The 22,783-nt window shown below is 39.4% G+C and overlaps 1 protein-coding gene across 1 annotated transcript in view; it reads left to right on the top strand.

Annotated features, from left to right (window-relative positions):
- Positions 1-22,783, top strand: part of slc12a5b (solute carrier family 12 member 5b) — a 38,186-nt gene that overhangs the window by 5,322 nt on the left and 10,081 nt on the right. Inside the window, exons 2-12 of the mRNA XM_084917066.1 lie at positions 13,668-13,771; positions 13,895-14,035; positions 16,361-16,507; positions 18,294-18,348; positions 18,435-18,565; positions 20,325-20,572; positions 20,663-20,874; positions 20,978-21,145; positions 21,782-21,880; positions 21,999-22,056; positions 22,551-22,725. Of these exons, the coding sequence (XP_084773192.1) occupies positions 13,668-13,771; positions 13,895-14,035; positions 16,361-16,507; positions 18,294-18,348; positions 18,435-18,565; positions 20,325-20,572; positions 20,663-20,874; positions 20,978-21,145; positions 21,782-21,880; positions 21,999-22,056; positions 22,551-22,725 (1,538 nt within the window). The remainder of the gene's footprint in view (positions 1-13,667; positions 13,772-13,894; positions 14,036-16,360; positions 16,508-18,293; positions 18,349-18,434; positions 18,566-20,324; positions 20,573-20,662; positions 20,875-20,977; positions 21,146-21,781; positions 21,881-21,998; positions 22,057-22,550; positions 22,726-22,783) is intronic.

The raw sequence follows: 22,783 nt of genomic DNA, 5'->3' as shown, positions 1-22,783 counted from the left end.
TTTTCAACTATGCAAAACTATTATGCAACAAAATTGTGTTTTTTTACAGAATAAATCAGTAATAAGATATAAGGCTGCAATTAAGCCTGAAAATCTCTCTCAATGTCTTCTACATTATTATTATTATTATTATTAGAGAACCTTCACAGACATATTATTATTATTATTATTTAAGATTTTCCAATAATATAATTTTTTATTATGTATTTTGATTTCCTAGAAATATCCCCACTTAAGTGTCCCGTGGCTGGATAGATTCATTTAGTTTGAAGCATTTGGAAAGACAAAGTTCTCTGTTGTCGTAAAAATATTTTCACTATTGTTAGGCCCTTCTGCTCAGTGACACCTACTTTCAACAACCACTGACTCACTGAAGCTTATTGAGACAACGATCTCAGAGGTCAACAGTAGGAGATCCAGAAACAGAGTGCCCGAAATGGAGAAAGCGAAGAGGCAATAGTGACACATCTCTTTTCTAATCCTCCCACTGAGCTACAACAACTCTCCCACCAAGTCATCTTAGATTGGAGATTATGAAATACAGAGTGGTCTAATCCTTTCTTCCCCATCATGTTCCTTCTCACAGCTCCTTCTCAGCAGTCCAGTCACATCACCCTGTCTGTGGAGGAATCTGAGAACGTCTTTTACACAAACTCTCTATCACAATATATTGTTGTAATGGTTTTGAGACAAAAAAAACTGCTAGAAGTTAATTACATTTTATATATTCAATAATCTGCTGTTGGGTGGGGTGCCGTGGGCACCCAAAACTTCTGGGTTAGGTATAGGAAATGGTTTTCAAATTTTTTATTATTAACCCTGCAAATACAAATAAGATACTTACACAATACTTTAAAATGTAACAACAAGGGGGCCTTAACAACGTATGGCATATGTGATGAGATACCAGTGACAAATGTGTCTTACAATTGCCTACCGGTTGACCATCAAGGGATCTGAATCAGCGGATGATCAGCGTTTTTCACTGTGAGTGAAGACACAAAGTTTGTCAAGTAAACCGCAGGTGGACCAGCAAGACTAGTCAAACACTTAAAACCCGTCGTTGAGCTGAACATGGACATTTTAAAGAAGCTAACACAGGAAAAGTGGACGAAGCTAAAGCTATCAAGAGTTTTTGTGCCTGATACAAGTGAGCAGTCGAAGTGGTTACTAGGAAAATTTTGGAGATGAGTAAAAGAGAGAAGCGATCATTGTTCTGTTATCTGATGAACGTATAACTTTGTTTTGTTTATTACCTGTATGTCTTTCCAGTGGCAAAGAGCTTTCACTATCTTGTATGCATAAAAAAAAGAGATTGCTGTCCTTGCATCTCTGAAAGAAACCAACTGCACCTTCTGTGTATTTTGAAAATGGGGGTAACACTCTGGTGTTCGTGCATCACTGTGGCATTTCTCTGTCAGCCTACAGGTCACAGTGAGTGTCGTTTGTACATCACCTGGACAACTTGCATATTAGTGCAAGTGTGATAAAAATTAAACTCTATTCTTTTTTGTTCGACTTTGTCCAGAACAAAGTCTAATGGCTGAGATGCTACTTGCAGCTGTAAGATTATTATCCTCATTAACACTTTCCTGTTCTTCTTTAATGTGATTGAATTATTCATCTTTATTATTCGTTCTTGTCACTTATCAACTCCATTTGTTATAAAAAATCTTTTATGCAGAAGTGCACTCTGACTCACACATTAGATCTCCTCATTTATCAACACCTGTTTTATGTCTGTGAACAGACATAGAGAAACGGGAGGGAAACATATAAGACATCCTCCATATAATATGATAAAATCATCCTCATTGACCTTCATACAACCTGAAGTGTTGTGGATGAATCATTTGATGTTCCTTTGCCGAGAAGAATAAACTAGCTGAGTGTTCAGATGAGTCATCCTTTTCTGGTTCAGCTTTTGATTTTCTTTTTCTGAAACTAGTAAGCTGAGGGCACAGTTAAGCAAAACTTTTCTTTAGAGCCTGTTCCACTGAGGTCATATGTGTGTTTTCCCACCTACCTTTACATCATTTTTTTCACCCTTTGTTTCTCAGCGTTCTCATTGTCACGCTTTCAGCTTCTGTGTGTTGATCTGCGAAGAGGAGTGATATGTAACAAATGAGGCACCCAGCTTATGTCACGGCTGGCGGGGTGAGCCGTGTGGTGTTGGAGGAAAAGGAGGACCCAAAATGCAGGCAGCCGACTGATGATATGAGTGAGGGTTTATTTACAGGTGACAGTGGCAGAAACAGACAGCAAAGCATGAGAAAACAACTGAAGAAACCTAAACTGGAAGAACTAAATGACAAACCTGAGAGCATACAAAAGGGGTGCGGGGCAGAGAGACGCAGAGACAGGAACGAAACACCATAGAACGCAGACGAACCGACAACGAACACAGACCGACACCCACTATATATACACACACACAAGGTAATCGGGTAATCGCACACAGGAGGGAAGAACAGCTGATCTGAATACACATGATGACTGGAGGGCACAAGCTGAACACAATGACAACAGACACAGACCTTCAGAATAGAACAGGAAATCCAGAACACGAGCCTTCAAAGTAAAGCAGGAACACACAGACTGATTTACAACACAACACGGGGACATGAACAGAGCACCGAGGACAGACACAGGTAGGGCTGAATATACACCAAACTTCAGGTTCAACCCTAAACTAATACAAAATCAGAATGAACACAAGGCACAAAAATGGACTTCAAGGAAACACAAAACGCTGGGTCAAAATGACCCAGGACCATGACAGCTTAGGTGGAAACCTCAGACAGAGCGAGAATCAGAGGGTACATTATGACAGTACTTTATATAAACATGCATCTTTCTACCTTTCTAATAGACAAAAAATTTATGTAAAACGAACACGTAAAACAATAGCAAAGTTAATTTTATTTCTGCTACAGTTGTCATTACTGCCTGCCCTGACAAAGCGACCTAAGGGTAGAAAGACCTGAACTGGGATAAAGAAATAGAAACCAGTTCTTATAAGAATGAAAGCTGTAACTGTTTATTTAAATGTCTCAACTGGGTTAAGACTGTTCAGAAACATAGCTCAGCCCAATAATACCACACTGGTGGGACACAGTCACTTACTACAAAGGATAAAATGACCAGACTTAATGGCCAGAATTAATGAAGCAGTTCTAGCTTCCTAAAACCAAACCAAACTGTTTTCTTGAAAACTATCGGAAAATTTTACTCAAACTTAAAAGTCCCGTCTTTTGCAAAATGCACTTTTTTTTACAGTTTCTCTCAAGAAATACGAGGGGCGATTAATACCACCATCACATCTAAGTGTAAAAAAACAACCAGTTAATAGACAGCTATAGGAGGTAGTTGACTAATGGCACAGTCACAGAAAGTAAAACTGGGACGCTAACCTCCTCCTGACTGGGAAAATAATCAGTGGTTACCACTTTTGATGACACGGCAATTGCGCAGGTCGTCTGGTGGGATGTAACCTGTTTAAAAATAATGGGAGCCTGACTGCAATCACTTTCAGACAGACTGGCACAGAAATGCAGACAGATTCCCAACAAGATCACTCTGCGTCAGTATAGAGCGATTAATGCAACTCGTCTGCGAGGCGTCTCCAACCCTCCTGCTTTCCAGCTGATTTGTTATATCCTTATATAAAAGCCAAACTGCAGAGCACCTATAACTTTTTGCAGTTAAATTGCTGTCTTGCAGGGACAATGTTACTATTTGGTTCTGAAATTCTGTCTCAAATTTGAATCTCTTTGTTTACAGATGGCAAAAGATTTGCAGCAGAGAGCGACAGATTTGCAGTTTTTGCTGATTTATCACAGATAATGGCCATATTATCACAAACAGATTGTATGTAATTGCCAGCTTGACCCCATTTAACTGCAAACTGATAGCAGACTGATAGCAGACTGACTCCGTCCTACTCCAGTTCGATTGCTGTCTTGATGCAACATAGTCACTTTGAAGAAACCAACTGATTGCAAAAAGTCACAGATCTGGGCCCCATCTTCAAAGCAATTGTTTACAAGGCAACAAGATAACAAGCTCCCTGCACACGGTTGTGATATTACACTTAAATTGTTTGCAAAGATGGCAAGTCAGGTTAACAGTGCTGGTGTCTGAATTTGAATTCTGAATTTGTTCCCTGTTGTACAGAGCTTTTCCCTCTTTGTGCTAAGTTAAGTTAAAATATCACCAAGAAAGCAAATAATTGCATTTCCCCAAATGGCAAACTTGCTTTAATAAACACAGTAATCGTGATCCAACGAGTATATGGCTGGCTAGATAGATTTATACAACATATATAATACAACACTTTAGCATGTAGTGTCTGTATTCCTGTGCACGTTTTCACCATATTCGAATCTCTGGTGGCTTACATAAGTGTCAACAACCACATGAACATGGTGGTCTCATTGGCTGCAGAGTTATACTTGTATGTGTTGGAGGAGGAGATGTGTAAATGGATTTCAAATGCAACAAGATTGGTTTGTTCAACACAAAAAAGTTTTACATCTGGAAATTCTCAAGCCGGTGTGAGTGTTCTGTTTATACCTCCCTTATTTCTGCCAAAGTGTTAAGATCTGTTGACAAGTTGATAGAAGTTTGTGTATTTACATATATGCATCTTGGGACTCTTGCTTCTGAATTTAAAGCCAAGCAAACAATGGAGCTTAATGTAAACACATGAGGGATTTTATGAGTTCAAGTACTCGCTGCATATACAAGCTTACAATAGGCTCAGATGATTATTTTGGTGTCTATGCTGCTTAACAAGCTTTTTGTGATTCATCCATCCATTTATCCATCCATTGTTTTGCCTCATCCATTTGCTGGAACCTATCCCAACGATCATGTGGTGAGAGGTGGTGTAAACCCTAGATAGGTCTCCAATCTGCAGAGCCGACACTTTCGCTTTCACCGAGGCGTCACATTCACGCCTACAGGAATTTTAGAATTGCCAGTTAACCTAACATGCATGTCTTTGAACTGTGGGAGGAAGCCAGTGTACCATGAGGGATCCTACACAGCCATGGGGAGAGCATTCAATCGCTGCACAGAAAGGCTCCAGCCAGCCAGTGCACTCAAGCCTTCTAGATGTGAGGCAAAGTTATCAGTTTTGCCAATATTTTATCAAACAAAGTATAAATGCACAGTTATTACATGCAGTGAAGCATGAGAACCTGTACCAGGCAAAATGTAAGTCAAGAGGTGAAATGAAACCAATGCTGTCTGCCCCACAGACTACACTGGAGCCATACTTGCCTTGTATTGGAAATTAAGCATTCATTTTGATGCCTGGCTGCTTTTGAGAAGCCAAATTCATGTACTTTATCATTTCACATGTTTAAATCACACTCTGAAGATCCTCCTGATAATCCCTGTAATATCTTATTTCACTGACTTCCATGGGATATTGGAGTAAATTGGCAGCAGTCTTTAATAAAGAAATAATAAAATAAATAAAGCGGAATGTTATGTGTGTGTGCCAGACAATGTACTACAAATTAAAAGCACTGAGGCAAGACGGCGAATGATCTTGTCTCACTTAGTACATATGAAATGGCATATCGGTGCCCACTCAAGAGAAGAGAGGAGAAGAAGGGAAAACCACATTATGAGCTAAAACTAACAAACATTGTAGTTCACCGATGTTTAAAATAAAAGTACAGTGGAAGGTTAACCTTTAACTATTATCAATTTTTAATAGAAATAATTTAATTTAATTCTATGTGCAACACAGTGACAGAGGCTCTCGGTGAGGGAACAGAGTTAAATGACACAAATAACTTCATGGAATTAGCTTTAAGTCCTTGGTTATAGCATGCGAGGTGAAAACGATAGAATGTGTGTGTGTCTGATGTAATTGTGAGGCTGCTGTGCAGCTGACTGGTGCAGTTCTCTCACATGCAGAAGTTAATTTCTGCTTTTCTCTTTGGCCTTCAGCAGCTGCTGGATAATCCCCTTGAGCCTGTGTCCTATTAAGCTTTTAAAAGCCGGTATAAACTGTTCATTTTTTAATAACCATGTCACATCAAGGGTACAAATCTGCACCACCCACTGCCTTTCATCTGCACACTGTGGTCAAATTTCATCACAGCTCTGCTTGCTGCTCTGTAAATATAAGCATCTTCCTCTCCAACAACATCATCTTTCTGATCAGATTATTTCTTATCAGTTAATCATATGTGTGTCAAGTGTAGGCAGAAGGATTATAGAAAACATTCTGACTCCATTTGCCCTCAATGATTATAGATTGGTTGCATTAATCTGAACTGAATGGAAGCGCGTCTGCAGTGATCAGAGCCCCTCAGGAGGCTGTGTAATTATGTTTTTCTCTTTACCCTGTACAGTGGCGACATCCAGTATAACTTTGATTTAAAATCTCAGGTGATGCTACAGTTTTTTGGTGTATCAGTGGTGAGAAGAAGATAAAGTACAGGGAACCAGTGGGCCAGTAGAGGTGCAGAGCACCAGATACCTGGCTGTTCACCACAAGTGTAACACTGAGCCTCTCTACAGGAAAAGACAGAGCATACTTTACTTCCCGATGAAGCTTAGATCATTTAATGTATACAGTAAAATGTTCACACCTGTTGTTAGACTGCTGGTGCAAGTTTCTTTGTAGCTATGGAAGCTTAACAAGCTGATTTTGAAGTCTGGCTCGCTGCTAGGGACTAACCTGAAGCCCCTACAGTTAGTTACTGAGCAAAAGATGTTGAACAAATCACTTGACATCCTGGACAACACCTCTTACCTCTTTCACAACCTTCTAGTCAACCAGAATGTCATTAGCGGGATTCTTCAACCCTGTAATAAGGACAGAGGAAATCTTTCATACCTCTCCAGTTAACGTAATAACGACTCTCTGTGACCCTCTGTGCTCTGAAAGGATACTTTCCCTCAGTGTGGCAAAGCACAAGCTCATTCTACTTGTTAATTTGCATTCATAAACTATAGACATTTACCAGCTGCACCCATTTCTTTTGCATAGTTTAAAGTTTTAGAATAGTCAACATCTGAGATCTCAGAGTGCACGACTCCTAAATCACTGTTTAATATCAAGGTTATTGTGAACATTCCCAAACTTCCATAAAGAGTTGTCTTGACTGTCATCGCTGCATGAGACTGAAATATCGCGATAGAATATGGGTAAAACGCGCATGCGCAGTGCCTTTGTTTTCATACGCACATGGCGGAAAAAGCATGGCGGCGACGGAGAATTAGAAGGACGAAAGCGGATCGTTGAATGAAACAGATGAACCAGAATTGGTTTGTACAAAATGGCGCAACTAAAGTGGTGTGGAACTGGTTTGGCTTTCGTCCGTCAGATACACACCAAGGCACAACAAGAGCGTGCAAGCGGGCCGTCGTTATTACCGAACTGATTTTACATGATACACGGCGCTCAAAAATCTGTCAAATAAGTTTTAGTACAACTTCGGTAAGCTACCAAGCCACAACACTTGATGGATTGTCGGAGCATTACGGCGACCGTAATACGTACTGTGCTTCAACATAATATTACCGTATTGTGTGTGTATAACCTCTTTTTAAGTTTTGTGGATATTTTACATGGTTATGCTGAGGATATGTCGGCCAATTTCAACTGGAAATGCCTTTTGGTTGAACTGTCAGCCAGGAATTTGCATTTGCACTGTTAAATTTTTATATAGCTTTAATGCACATAAAAAACAGCTTCTTGTTTAACTGAAAATACATTGATGGGGTTTTTTTGCACTAATAAACTTGTGGAGTTGTAAAGTATTTTGTCTCGCATTAATTATATCGGCAGTTATATCGTTATCGCAAATTTTCAAATATATATCGTGATAAATATTTTTGGCCATATTGCCCTGCCCTAGTGTCAAGCTTTAACTTGTAACCATTTTCAAGCTCAAACAAAAATCTTCAGACAGAGCGAGACCAAAAGGATTACTCAGTTGTCAGACTGACTGACTGAGGTCGCTTCTGAAAACAACTGATTCGTCTGAATCACGACTTCGTGAACTGCAATCTGCAAATTTGTCCTGTGCCGTGTATCACTGAAATACAACGTGCAATGAAACATTAAAGAACTGAAGCTAATTTCTACCAGACTGAATGATTGTAAACGGACTGGCGGTTTTGACCTAACCGCTGTCCACGCGCCTCCGGGTACCTAACAGCCTGCTCCTGCTCTACCTGAGCACCCTATACAATATGCTTTTTTTATGCTTATGGGATTTCTAGCCAACATTCACATTCCAGTGGATGAACTGAAGAGCAATACTTGGTGTTAGTACCTTGCTCAATGACAATTGGCATGCAGACTGGAACAACCAAGGATGGAACCATCAACTTTCCGCTTAGCAGAGGACCTGCTCTCCTCCTGAGCTACAGCCACTCAATTGTCCACCAATAAAACTGATGTGCATTGACATTTAGGATTAGTGAGGCTCACACTTTGTGCAAGCAGTTGCAGTACCATTAAAGGCTTTGTGAACCACGAGTAAAATCTGAAAATGAATGATATATTCCAAGGGATATTTGATAAAAGGGGTACTGTGATGAAAATGAAATAATGTGATCATCTCTCAGTGAAGAACGCCTGTTACACTATAGGTCAACCTCCAATGTAGTAGAGGCTTAATCTTTCTATCCATTTGGAAGTTCCTAAGCCAGTCATAACATAAGAGGCCCTGAGCTCTCCTATTTCGGCAATTCCCAGAACATCTCAGGTGTTAAACATGGCTGTTAATGGATTAGGAAGCAGCTAATCCATCAAAAGAAAATTAATTGTAACAGCTCTACTACTGAGTCAGAAATTTGTGTCAGTTACCACCATTTGTTAAAAGCTAGGGTTAGCTGCTTTTCTACAGAGCCCACACCATCACTGAGACACCGAGTACTGGTCTATCAGAATAAACGTTGCAACTGATTGTATCTATCACCCATTAGGGAGTGTTTGCAATTACTGAAGTATTAGCATTACATGTCATTGACCAAATGACAGTGAATGTATGTCTGAAACATTTAGTGAAATTACGTCTGAGTTCTGCTTCAGAGGGTCTACAGAGGGTTTTACACAACTGAGTCCTCATATGGAAAGTGGAGCTTTGTCCTTTGGGTAGGAGGATTTTTCAAAAGAGTTAAAGAACAGTGTCCTACCTTTGCAGGATTACTGAGCAGACAGATAGTAATCCCCTAGTATGTGCACCCTCGGGCACAAGAGGCATACCTTGAAGTATTAAGCAACTTTCTGTTGCTCAACAAATCTGAACCATCTGAACAGCTCTGAGTGAGTACTCTGCGCTAAATCACCATTGCAGCTAGTTAGCTTGCTAAAGAGCTGAAGTTAGCATCTTAGTGTAGCATGATAGCATGCTGACATTTTCTAAATTGCACAAAAGGCAAGCACACCTGGACTTAGTTTCCAAATATTTAAATTAACCAAAGTAGCTAAAAATTTCATCAGAATGGTATCAGAAAGAAAATTAAGGGATCATCAAAACAGCCAATAGTGCTCCATAAGAAAAGCAATCGAGATGTTTGAAAAGCTACAGAAACCTGTCCTCTGCTTAACCTTTGTGATATGGTCTATTCTGTGAGCATTTCAACAGCTCTCGTAAAATAACAGTGCTTGCAGAACTTAAAAGAAAAAGCTGCAGCATGTGCAAAAATAAAGAAACTTTGTGACAGAAAAACATGCTATAGATCAGTTTTTTAGCAGCCATCCATGACACAGTTGGTCGACGACAGGGGAAGGATTTGGAGGGAAATGTGACTAATCTGAGGACAGGAATATCAAAAGTTTAATTTCTGCAGCTTGCAAATGTATTATAGTTGACTTTTGGATTTGTCACGCACTACAACGGTGGAAGAAGTTAAGCTGTATATATATGAAAATAGTTTTGGAAAAGAAAAGCAAAGACAAAAAGCAGAGTATCAAAATGAAAAGAAAACAAGAAAATTTAATAGCCCAAAAATGCAGTAAAGGATGTTCATCCCATGGTCAGGGCATCCATCCCTTGTGCCCTTGCTGTTTCTGACATGTAGCTTGGAAATTTAACTTTGTTCCAAAGGTCACTTATGTCCTTCTTTGTGACTATCAAGGGGAGGTTTTGTAAAAGATCTGACTGTACCTTCAGAGGCTTATAGCCATGATTATACGGTAATGAAATAACAGATGTTAAAAGTCCCGTGCTTAAGGGCTTTTAGTTTGTTTTTTTCATAGTGTTTTTGATGACTATTACTCATTGTTAAATTAATCACAAATATAGGTAGACACAAAGGAATTAACAGCCAACACTGAAGTTCCTCTTAGTGTTACCAAAATTTATAGCCTCTTTGTTTTGGTTTTTACAGCCTCCAATTTTAATTCTGTGGTTCATTCTCAGAGCTCAGCGCTGGTTCCAGGCACAGGAAGTTCTTTCCACTGAAAAGGCTGTTAAAAACAGCAACAGACAAAAATACTGCACACCACTTACTCAGCACCATTCATAGACAAAGCAGTTATTTGCAAGAGTTTTTGAAGGCAAATATGCAAATGTTTTCCTGCCCACTCATCATACTCCATAAGATAAAGTCTCCACTGCATTGGGAGTTTTTTTTTAATTATGTCCAACTTTATAAAAATGACTAAATGCAAGTTCCAATAAGGATTTTCTGTCATGGGAAACAGTTGCCCCAAATCATGATTCATTTCTAAATCTAACCTGCTGTGAATAAAAAATTAATGCTAATATCAGCTGGAATGCATTCATGCATTACATTTCTACTTGCACAAACATGCATCGTACTGACTTCGATATCACTGTACACTCTAACCCTGTCCATCTGTAGAGAGGTCTCATGGGATTAACAGGGCACTCGTGCTGCAGGCATTTTAGTTGATGTGTTCTTCTAACCTTCTGTGGAAAATACAACGTGCACATGTTGAACGGAAGATGTGTTTGTCATCTCATTATTAATATTGTTTCAGAATGCTAACATAACCGCTGGAGTTAGAAATAACAAAAAAGACCCATAATGATAGGACTTTTTAGCGTGCTCGGGCTTGTGTAATGAAGTGACTTGTCAGTGTTCCTCTGCTATCATCCGAAGAATGTCTCTCCTGGGACTCGTGGGGCAAAAGCAGGCTCAGCCAATCTCCGCTGCTACAAAATGACACAATATTAACTGGCCTTGAAGCTGCATGACCGGCAGCATAGCCACTCTAAGGATCAGACACGAATCATCAAAATCTGTGACTCAGTGGAAAACAAACAGGCCAAGGACTCCAACAAAGAGCTCAGTGGACAAAAGGAGATATTAGAGGTGTGTGTGTGTGTGTGTGTGTGTGTGTGTGTGTGTGTGTGTGTGCGTGTGTGTGCGTGTGTGTGCGTGTGTGTGCCAGCCACTTCATTATGTAAACGCTGTAAACACTAGGTTGGAACTCCTTTTGCCTCAAGAACTGATTTAATTCTGGAAGCTGGAAACATGCCTCTAAGATTTTGATCCATATTAAAACAGAGACTAAAATCTCTTAGCTAACTAGCATCAGTGATGTGCAGCAGATTTCTCAGCTGCACATCCATCATGCAAATCTCCTCCTTCACCACATCCAAAAGGTGCTCTGTTAGATTAAGATTTGGTGACTGTGGGGCTGTTTGAGTCCAGTGAACTCTCTGTCGTGTTTCAGATGATTTGAGCTTTGTGACATGGTGTAATATCCTGTTGAAAAGAGTCATCAGAAGACTGTGGTCATAAAGAAATGGGCACGGTCAGCAACAATACTCAGGTAGGTTGTTGTAACTGTGCTACCAGCATTCTTTCCTGGTCCTGTCATTTCAAGTATTGGAGCAGATATCAAGACTCACTTAGCCAGATAATGTTTTTCCGTTCTTCTGTTTTCCAAATTAGTGAACCAATACACAATGTAGCCTGAGTTTTGATCTGTTTCATGCTTAGATGTTGTTAGTGTTATTAAAGTTACTCGTTGCCTTCCTATCAGCTCAAAACAGCTCAAGCCCACTAAAATCACTCTTCACCCTTCTGATGCCCAGTTTGAACTTCAGTAGGTCATCTTGGCTGCGTCTGCATGCCTAAGTGAACCGAGTTGCTGCCATCAGATGTGTTGATTAAATATTTGCATTAACAAGCAGTTGAGCAGGTGTACTGCATTATCTTCCTTTTTTATTATCTCTTCTTCTTTTATTCGCATTTAAAGAATTTAATAATTTCTTTTCAGGAAGTGGTATGTTGGTACAGTTTGCTTGCAAATTTTCAAGCTTGGGAATTTAAAATTGAGTTTTAAAATTATTTTTATAACATTAAGAAAAACCTTTACGTGTTGTAAGTAATTTCCCTGCTATTTATAAATTATATTGCTGTTTGGGGTACATATGCACCCAAGCCTGAAGGGAACTTTGCATGATCATTATTATAATTTGATGATTCAATTAAAGTACTTCCCACATTCAATGTGTTCTGAATTAAAGAAAGGATTGAAGGAATTATTTTAAATTATTAAAAAAAAAGTAACCATGTCTGTTCTTATATTACGGGAAGACATGGAAAACTGGTTTAATACAAAGTGAGATTTCAGAGATGGACTTTGTTTGCTTTTGCTCTTTTGATCCATTACTATTCCTGGCTAAAGTCTACTTCATTGGTAAAACTCAGTTTTCCTGAGATCCAAAAGAAGAATCACATTATTATTATTATTATTATTGTTATTATTATTATGAAATATAAAATGCATGTTCTACAACGCTTAGGTTGGTCCACATAAAGCTCACATTCTGCACCGAAGTAAAAACAAAAATTATAGTAATGTGATTCAGATTCAAACTAAATAAATCCAGATATAAAACCTAAATATTGAATCTTTTAATTTATTCTTGCATATATTTCTGAGCCTCACAATGTTTGTTTTACAGCCCTGAAAGTGACAACTCAATGGCAGTGTGGGAAATCCAAATAAAACATTTAAGACCAAAGCTTTTTTTGGCGATGTGGCTTGCATGTACAACTCTGCCTAGTGGTTTGGCAGAACATTGGCTGCACATTAAAACATTGAAACCGAAAACATATGAATAAATAAGTCCTTGCCAAACTGGGATTTAATCTGCTGCTGTGAATCTGTATTTTTTGGAGATTTGGCTGAGATTTGGATATTTTGCTGTGATTGCACATTTCTTTTCAGTCTTTTAGCTTTCTTTTTCTCTTCACTGTCTCAAGCCTCTTTGGTCCTGTTTAAAAAAAATCCCTCCCACCTCTCTCGAAGTTGCCAGCCTTTCTCTTTATCTTTCCTGTGCCCTTCTCTCTTAGCTACTTAGCATCAATGCAGGTGGTCACGTTTGTGCTGCCATTAATAAGGAGAAAACACAAAGCAGGTGGTGTCAGCTTAAACTAATCTGACATTTATTGGTCACAGGTGTATAAGTTACAACATACGGTTTGACTAATCGAGGATTTTTATGTGTAGCATCTTTTATGAATTAAGCAAAGCACACCATCAGGGAATGCTCTTGAGAGTAACTAAGCTTTTTTATAAATGAGGATCTGGCGCTTTAACCCGAGGCCTCAGTTCAAAATGTCACCACGTCAAAACCCACAGTGGTGCTATTAACACGACTTAAGATTCGACTTTGACTGTGCCGGTTGGCTTTTCTGTGTTTTAGGAGATGGGAACCCTAAAGAGAGCAGTCCTTTCATCAACAGCAGTGCAGCCACTAACATGGATAAGAGCCAGCAGTATGATGGCAATAACATGGCTCTGTTTGAGGTGGGCGCACTCTTCACTGCCCTGTAATATAGGTTGCTGTCCTTAATTGTTATTATTAAGGTCAGAAATGTGACTGTATATGCTTTTAAGTTTAACTTTGCCTATATTTGTACTGCACTGCAGGAAGAGATGGATACCAGTCCCATGGTTTCCTCTCTGCTCAGCACTCTGGCCAACTATTCCAACCTGCCAACGGGCAGCAAAGAGCACGAAGAGGCTGAGAATAATGAGGAGGGGTCACGTCCATCTAAAAAACCTGTCAAGGTACAGTATGTTATATATGTGACCCATTTAACCTCACCCTGCAGCAACAAAAACAGGTGTAAAAATGTCAAAATACTATTATATCTGTCATACTATCACGTCATTATAGGTATAAATAGTAAAGAATTCCCTGTTTTATGATATTTTCTAATCATATTATATGATAGTCTAAGGAGCTTGGAAAGAAAAGTGTCTGGACTTCTTTGAGGTGCTTGTAGACGTTTCACCTCTTATCCAAGAAGCCAAGGTGAGCCAAGGTGTGAAAGCGGGTGTGGCCCCACCCTATCATGTGATTTCCTGAGGTCAGATGGCCCAGGATGTGAGTGGGCGTTAAGGCGTCTGGGAAGGGATCTCAAAACTGGATTATAGATGGCAGACAGTTGGTGTCGTAAACCACCGCCTCTGTTCAAAGATGGTCGCTCACAGTGGACGTAAATGGCTTCTTTCACTCCTCTTTCAAACCATCTGTCCTCTCTGTCCAAAATGTGAACGTTGGCATCCTCTTGGCATCACTCTTTTGAGGATGCCAACGTTCACATTTCGGACAGAGAGGACAGATGGTTTGAAAGAGGAGTTTCACAATGAGCTCACCCGAAACCCTGGCTGATTGTGACCCACACCCGCTTTCACACCTTGGCTCATGTGATTAGGTAGAGGATCATCAGGGGGTCCTTTGTCCCTTGGGGGGAAACTCCCACTGGGTTTAAATCTGGGACTCTCCACCATTTGACCTTAGAACTGAAGAAGCTTCTTGGATAAGAGGTGAAACATCTTCAAGCACCTCAAAGAAGTCCAGACACTTTTCTTTCCAAGCTCCTTAGACTATCATATAATATGATTAGAAAATATCATAAAACAGGGAATTCTTTACTATTTATACCTATAATGTCAAACTCCCTACATGTAATTTGAAAATAATTAATATATGTCAAATCAAATGTATCTAATAATTTTATATTAAAAAATCCAAATCCTATAATATAGGACATAATAAAGGATATTTTTTATTATGACCACACCTGTTTTTTCAGGTTGTCCAAATTTAAAAATTTAAAAACGTAAAAAATTTAAAAATAAAAACGTTTAGAGAATTAAATACAGGCTGGAGGAATCACATGGTAAATGAAATTGGGAGTTCTCATAGTTTAACCATTTTTATTACAATAGTAATGTTTAAATACAAGTGACTATAATTTATTAATTTAAATTATCAGTAAAAGTTCACAATAGAGTCAATATTTTTCTACTTTCTTAAATTTATTCCAAATCTGCTTCAAGTGTTGCGTCACTCAACACCTCATAAAAGAACGGTATTGTTTTGTTGCAGTTTGAACACAGGAAATAAGCTTTAAATTGCATCAAAACCTTTATCATCATTTTGTGGAAGATTGAAAAAGAAAGCATCAAGGACAGTTTTTAACACCAGAGATGAAATTTACTACATTAAATTATAATGTAGTACATTTATGTTTACCTACTAATGTTTAAAGGTAGGCACACTAGAAAAAGGTGTAACAAGTCAGGTTTTTACAAGAAACAAAGAAACAATTATGGTGTAAGTAAATTTAGGGACTGCATAAATCATTTTAGTTAGTGTGTAATTTCATAGCAATTTTGCAAAGACACAAACAATATTTCCTCATCTTTTAAAAATGCTGCACTTTTTAGAACCATATTACGGAGTCGATTAACCTTGCCTTTTTACATCTTTATCTAATATTCATTATGCTGCAGTTGTTAGTCGATTGTCCTTTTATTGTACTTGCATAAATTTGATAAGGACTGTTCTCCTTACAAGGAAAAATAAATGCCATCAAACTTTGCAGGTCTATGTGACATTACAATGATGTAGCGAAGTCTACGTTCATATTTATTTATTTCACAATCACCATTTAAACCTAACTTTCAAAAGAAGTATACAGGAAAGGAGTGTCTTCTCTTCCTAAGGGAAGCAACCTGATAATATGGGCCAAAACGTACACTGTACTTACAATATAAGTCAGGGAAACATTGTTTGTTTTTCTTAAAATCACTTATGCAATACTTAAATTTACTTACATTATAATTATTTGTTTCCTGTTTAAACCTGACTTGTTGCCCTCTATTGTACTGTAAGTTCAAATATTTGTAGGTAGATATAATTACAGGTGTGGGATGAATTATGGAGTGTTACTTTTTTCAAAAGCTGTTTTTCTTACAATAAATGCAATAACAGAATGACTGAACAACAAAGTAATAACTGACTTATTAGCCAGAAAAAAAGGAGTTAGTGCACTTTGTATCATAAAGTTTTTAATTTGTTATTTTGTTTTGTGTATTTTCCAGGCACCTCAGCTGGGCACTCTAATGGGAGTGTACTTGCCGTGTATCCAGAATATTTTTGGGGTAATCCTCTTCCTGCGGATGACATGGATGGTTGGGATTGGAGGCGTCTTTGGCTCGTTTATAATCGTCTTCATGTGTTGTTCTACAGTGAGTAAAACTGCAGGATTTCCTACTGTGGGGGCGCCCTGAGCCTCGCCGATCTGACTACTGGCTGTTCAGCGTTCAAGATTAATCAGTCAACTAAAGGCACTCAGCATATCAATCTGGAAAAAGAGTGGTTTTGCAAGCATTTATAACTGATCACCGAGATATCACAACTCTAACATCAATGACAGGAAAATACCGAATACCTCCTTACTGTGCATCCAACTGTTGGGAACTATTCATGTGGATATTTGTCACATACAACCTACCTAAACATTGTGGCAGACCTATAGATTGTATAGAAAAGATGAATGCAGCCACCGCCGGTTGTTATGGTCTGTATTGGTCTGTATTTGTATAGCGCTTTACTTGGTCCTAAGGACCCCAAAGCGCTTTACACTATACACAATCATCCACCCATTCACACACACATTCACACTCTGGTGATGGCAAGCTACAGTGTAGCCACAGCCGCCCTGGGGCGCACTGACAGAGGCGATGCTGCCAGACACTGGCGCCACCGGGCCCTCTGACCACCACCAACAGTTATCACTACTTTTTGTTTGGAGCCAAGCTAATTAGTAACAGTAACAAACTACAAATAGCAGAATTCAACTCACCAAAAGTTTAGTGCAGTGTCTGTACCACAGAGAAAGCAATATTAGCCATAAAATAGTTCCACTCAAAAAGCTCCAGAAGGCACTAACACCACAAAAGTTGATGGCTACAGCTGAAAAATCACACTAGTCAGATATTTAAAAAAAAATAATTCAGTCATTATAAAGAGGGAAACAATGCTTGGAGGCCCAAAACAATGTTTAAATGTTTAAAACAAAGTTTTAAACATTTTTTAATATGTAAGTCTGTGAGAACCGACTGGGACCCAGCCTCAAGTGGCCAATACTGGAACTGCAGATTCTGGTCTTTCAGGCGGAGATTCTGCTACTTGTGCAGACCAAGCAGATGCCATGTCTATGTCCAGGGGGGAGCTAGCAAAATATTAGGCAGTTGGCTTTAATATTGTTTCTGATCAGTGTAAAACAGGCTGTGTGAATGTGATTTCCATTGTGCAGCTGCTGAAGGTGACATAGTAAATCCTGATAAACGGCATTCTGCCAGTAAACCCACTAACAGGCTTTCAGCACCATATTTCTCCCTGTATGTGGGCTTAATCAACAAAGGGGGGCTTAAAATGTATTACATGAAATGTTTTTCAAAAAATTAGATAAAAAAAACAGAAACAAGTTTTTTAAGTAAGAAAATACACTGACCATTGGAATCTTACTATAATTAGTTTGTGTCTAAAAATAAGGTTAACAAACCTAAATAGATGGCTTGTCTGATTTTTGCCAGCACTTTGTTGGAAGTTTCAGGGGCGTTAAAAGGACATGTCTGGATTTCATTTGATTTCACCCACACTGACGTCACTAATAGATCATGTCTGGGCTTTATAAGTATAATCTCGGACTACTAGTTGCTGTAGTAGTATGCTGTTAAACTCAAATATTAAAGAGTTAAACTACAGACAAGTACCGTAAAAGTGTATCTAACTACCGTGCTCTGCTGTAACAGACTGTAGCTGAAGTGACAGCATATGCCTAACCAGTCATTCCTGTGAGGAATGGTTCGACATGACCAGATGAGTCAGACTTTTGTGCTGCTGGATGTTTTCTCTACCATCCCCTCATTTCATCAGCGCCTCCCTGTCAGCCTTCCTTAATTTGACTTGCCCACCTGCTGCCTTTCAGAGTCCTGTAATCCCCCCCCTGTTGTCTGCTGCTGTTTTCAGACCATGCTCACAGCCATCTCCATGAGTGCCATTGCGACAAATGGAGTCGTACCAGGTGAGTGGATATCGGAGGGCATGCATTAGTATGTTTGTGTGCAACAGAGCGGTGCGCTGAGCCCTGTGTGTGTTTGCGACTCACAGCTGGAGGCTCGTATTACATGATCTCTCGCTCTCTGGGGCCCGAGTTTGGCGGTGCTGTCGGGATCTGCTTCTACTTGGGCACCACTTTTGCGGGTGCAATGTACATTCTCGGCTGTATTGAAATTCTGCTGGTAAGTCGATTGAATTTTTAAATGACAGGTTTATATTGCTTTTCATGTTTTTCTTATATGCCTGCAATATAATAACAGGAAAAGCGCAGCTGGAGATAATAAAGGCTGAATTCCAGTTATGTTAGTTTTGGGGTCCTGTTACTGGTTCGGTCTTGTAGTTAATGTGTTAGTTAAGTGAAAGGGATCCATTATTATTATTTTTTATAGACGTATTTTGGCCTTTATTATTTTTATGACAGGACATGAGAGCAGACAGGTAAAGCAGGAAAGAGAACAGAGGAAATGACATCCAGGAAATTGTTCAGTGGGAAATCAAATCTGGGCCCCTGCAGAAGCGTTTCAGCATATGAGCCGCCCGCTCAACCCACTGAACTCTATCTGTACCCCACATGTTGTTAATTTGGTTGTTTACACCTGTGATCTTCCGGCTAAATTGTCTTCAAACATTGGCTGTAAAACAGGAATCATTAGCGCACAACATGTTCCAATAAATGATAATGAAAGGATATCAGGAAAGAAGGGGACAGGGGGGAAAAAAGCAAGGTTACTCTCCCACTTTAAACTTAAAAACTCACATTCACACAGTACAGTAATTTTTAACACAGTGAACTTTTTTTTTAATGTGTTAATTTATTTTATTCTCATTGCTTTAGTGTGTTTTCTTTTCTTTATTTCCATTATTATGGAAATGATACAAATGTGCTTTGGCGAGGTAAAATGCATTATTGAAAAAATAATCCAATTGAGGAGATTTGGTGACATTTTCCTGTTTCTGCATAGCAGCTGACTGACTTTTTGCCAAACTGACAGATGATGTGATTTCTCAGGAAAAAAAAACATAAACCTATAAACACCGACTAGCCTCATGGCAAAGATTTAACAAGATGCTGTGAACATTTCTTTGAGATTCAGGTCCATATTGATATCACAGCATCGCACAGTTGCTGCTGATTTCTTAGCTGCACATCCAGGATCCAAATCCGTTCCACCACATCGCAAAGAGTCCAAACAGTTTGAGATTTAAGTCTTCTGAGATCCTGCTGGACACAGCAATCAGAAAATGGAAACACTGTCATCATTTAATATGTGGCACGGTCCATTCATTTACTAAAGTGTGTCAAAAAATACTTGCACTATTACAACACCGCCAGCAGCAGCAGCAGCAGCAGCCTGAACTTTAATACAGGGCAGGTTGGATTGATGTTTGCATGTTGCTTTCATGTTGCCCAATTCTGACCCTAAGATCTCAATGTTGCAGAATAAATCAAGACTCATCAGACCAAGCAGCGTTTTTCCAGTATTGTCCAAGTTTTCAGTTTCCTGTTCTTAGCCGACAGGAGGAGAGGAGACACCTGTTGTGAAGCAGTTCAAAAGTCACTTAAATCACCATATGTCCCCATTCTGATGCTTAGTTTGAACTTCAGCAGCCCATCTTGGCCATACCTACATGTCTCAATGCACTGAGTTACTGTCATGTGATTGGCTGATAACATATTTGTGTTAATACACAGTCACCAGGTGTACCTAATTAAGTATTTATAACATTATAATGATAATGTTCTGCTTTTTTAGAACTAAAAGGATAAATAATAAAAAGTGTTTTTTATATATCACATGACGTTGTTTTTTTTTTATTAACAAAAAAATAAGCTGCATAAACATATTTATATGTAGATTCTCTACAATACTTCCACAAACTTTATCTTATTCCTCTCACCCACTCTAACCCTGTCTTCCTCCACTAATTTGTCTCTTTCAGATTTATATTGTTCCCCAGGCAGCCATCTTTAAGATTGAGGGCCTGGAGGGCCCCGAGGCAGAAGCAGCATTGCTCAACAACATGCGAGTGTACGGCACTATTGTGCTGAGCTTGATGGCACTGGTGGTGTTTGTGGGGGTCAAATATGTCAATAAGTTGGCACTGGTCTTCCTGGCCTGTGTCATACTTTCTATTCTGTCTGTCTATGCTGGAGTCATCAAGACTGCCATTGACCCCCCTGTGTTTCCGTAAGTGACTCTTTATTCACTGGTACAAATCCATAACGATGTCGAATTTTCCTACGTGACAGGTATGCCCTGTGCTGGCTGTCTTTGCAGCGTCTGTCTGCTGGGAAATCGAACTCTTCTTTCTAAAGGATATGATGTCTGCGCAAAGGTCATTGAGATAGACAACGAGACTGTCACCACCAAACTGTGGAGGAGCTTTTGTGATTCGGAGTACCTCAATGCCACTTGTGACGAATACTTCAACAATAACAATGTTACAGAGATACAAGGTATTCCAGGGGTCACTAGTGGCATCCTGGCAGGTACATTTTTCAGTGTAAACCACCTTCTGTTGGGTTCTTGGCCAACCACAGTTCAGTATGTATTAAAGATTAAATTCCTAAACTTGGTCTCTCTTTCTCTCAGAGAACCTGTTTGGTAACTATCTGGAGAAAGGGATGATTCTAGAAAAGCGTGGACTTGTATCTGACGTGGATCCAGACAGTCCCACAACGAGCTCGAACCGCTACGTTCTAGCAGATATCACCAGCTTCTTCACTCTGCTGGTGGGAATTTATTTCCCATCTGTCACAGGTTAGTCCCAGGAAGGCACGCTAAAGAGGTCCATTATGCTTTGTTTTTTGTTTGTTGTTTTGTTTGTTTGTGTGTGTGTTTTTTTTATCAAAGGTGTCTGGAAAACTCCTCTAACTTGGGTCAAATAACTGCATGTAATATGCACCAGACCCTGCAGTTCTCTTAATGCCTGCTCGGAAATGTTAGAAAGTGTTTTGGCTTTGTCTAACCACTTTAATCGCTTTCCTGCTTAGCAGACAGCAGTTTCTACTTAGACAGTTTACTTTGTTTTCAGGTGCGAGAGATGGTGGTTGCAAATAAATGTTAATGTTTTTTTTTATGCTCGCCGGATGTATAAATGGGAAAATATTTGCTTACAAGTTCTCTGTGCCAGTTTGTTGTTGTTTTTTAGTGACCTGTCAGTCTCGAGTTCACAGTTTGTTTTTGCTGCCCTCCAGTGGCCAAAGAAAACAGCACCTTTAACATGACTGAAGTCAGTAAAGTGCTTAGTATTCCATAAAGGTGGAAGTTAGTAATTACCCTTCTCATACTCTGTTTTATGTACATATATCATTTATATCCTCTGAAAACCTGAGTCTGATTATTATAATATTATCAAGTCACAACTCTCCCGATTATTTAACCTTCTGCTCAAAGGTATCATGGCTGGCTCCAACCGCTCCGGAGATCTGCGTGACGCTCAGAAGTCAATCCCTATCGGCACCATCGCAGCCATTAGCACCACGTCAACTGTGTGTATCCTTCAGTGAACCAAGGCCGGTTAAAAATAAACATTAATATAACTTTTCACAAGTTATTGTTACCTTTTCTACCTTTTCGGTCGTGTGGTCCTTATCAGCTTTTTTTTACCCAGACATGTCCTGTGTGGTGCTGTTTGGTGCTTGTATAGAAGGAGTCGTCCTAAGAGACAAGTAATTCTACTTCTATTAAGTTTAATTTTGGACCGTTATACTCAGAAAATGTTTGTAGTTTGAGGTTTGTGCCTTAATATTATTGTAAACTGGGAACATGTGTGACAGCAAAATGTTTGACAGGCCCAATAAAAAGTCAGAAAGGAAGAATGTAGGGAATTACAGACCTGCACAGGTTGCTAACAATTTTAACAAATGTGTAGCTTCAGTTTAATAATAATGCATTTCACTATGTGCAGCAATAAGTGAGTACATTACACTTTACAAAATTAAACATTTAGCACAGCTTCAGACTGCTTGCAGTTGTGTTTATCTGAGGAGTTATTTTCAGTAAAAATCAGAAACACTGAATCACAGCTGAGTCTAAAACGATGCTCTCAGTCATCTGTTAGCAGAACTCAGCTGTTCACTGTTTGTACCTGACTGAGCACCGGTCGGTCGAACATTTGCATTCACTGTGTTAACGCAGGAGCTCTATCTTCATGTTCCTGCAGGTTTGGCGAAGGGGTCAGTGGCAACCTTGTAATAGGTACGCTGGCATGGCCGTCCCCGTGGGTTATTGTATTTGGCTCCTTCTTCTCCACCTGCGGAGCGGGACTTCAGAGTCTGACAGGAGCTCCCCGTCTCCTCCAGGCCATCTCAAGGGATGGCATTATCCCCTTCCTTAGAGTGAGTACACAAATCTATCTCTGTCTTAAATACAGACCTCTCAGAGCTTCCAGCTGAG

The sequence above is a fragment of the Perissodus microlepis genome, chromosome 20 (genome assembly GCF_051167445.1).
Source record: "Perissodus microlepis isolate ML-2025 ecotype Zambia chromosome 20, ASM5116744v1, whole genome shotgun sequence".
In the NCBI taxonomy this organism is placed as follows: Eukaryota; Metazoa; Chordata; class Actinopteri; order Cichliformes; family Cichlidae; genus Perissodus; species Perissodus microlepis.
Note: the sequence above shows the minus strand (reverse complement) of the source record. Positions and strands in the feature narration are given on the sequence as shown.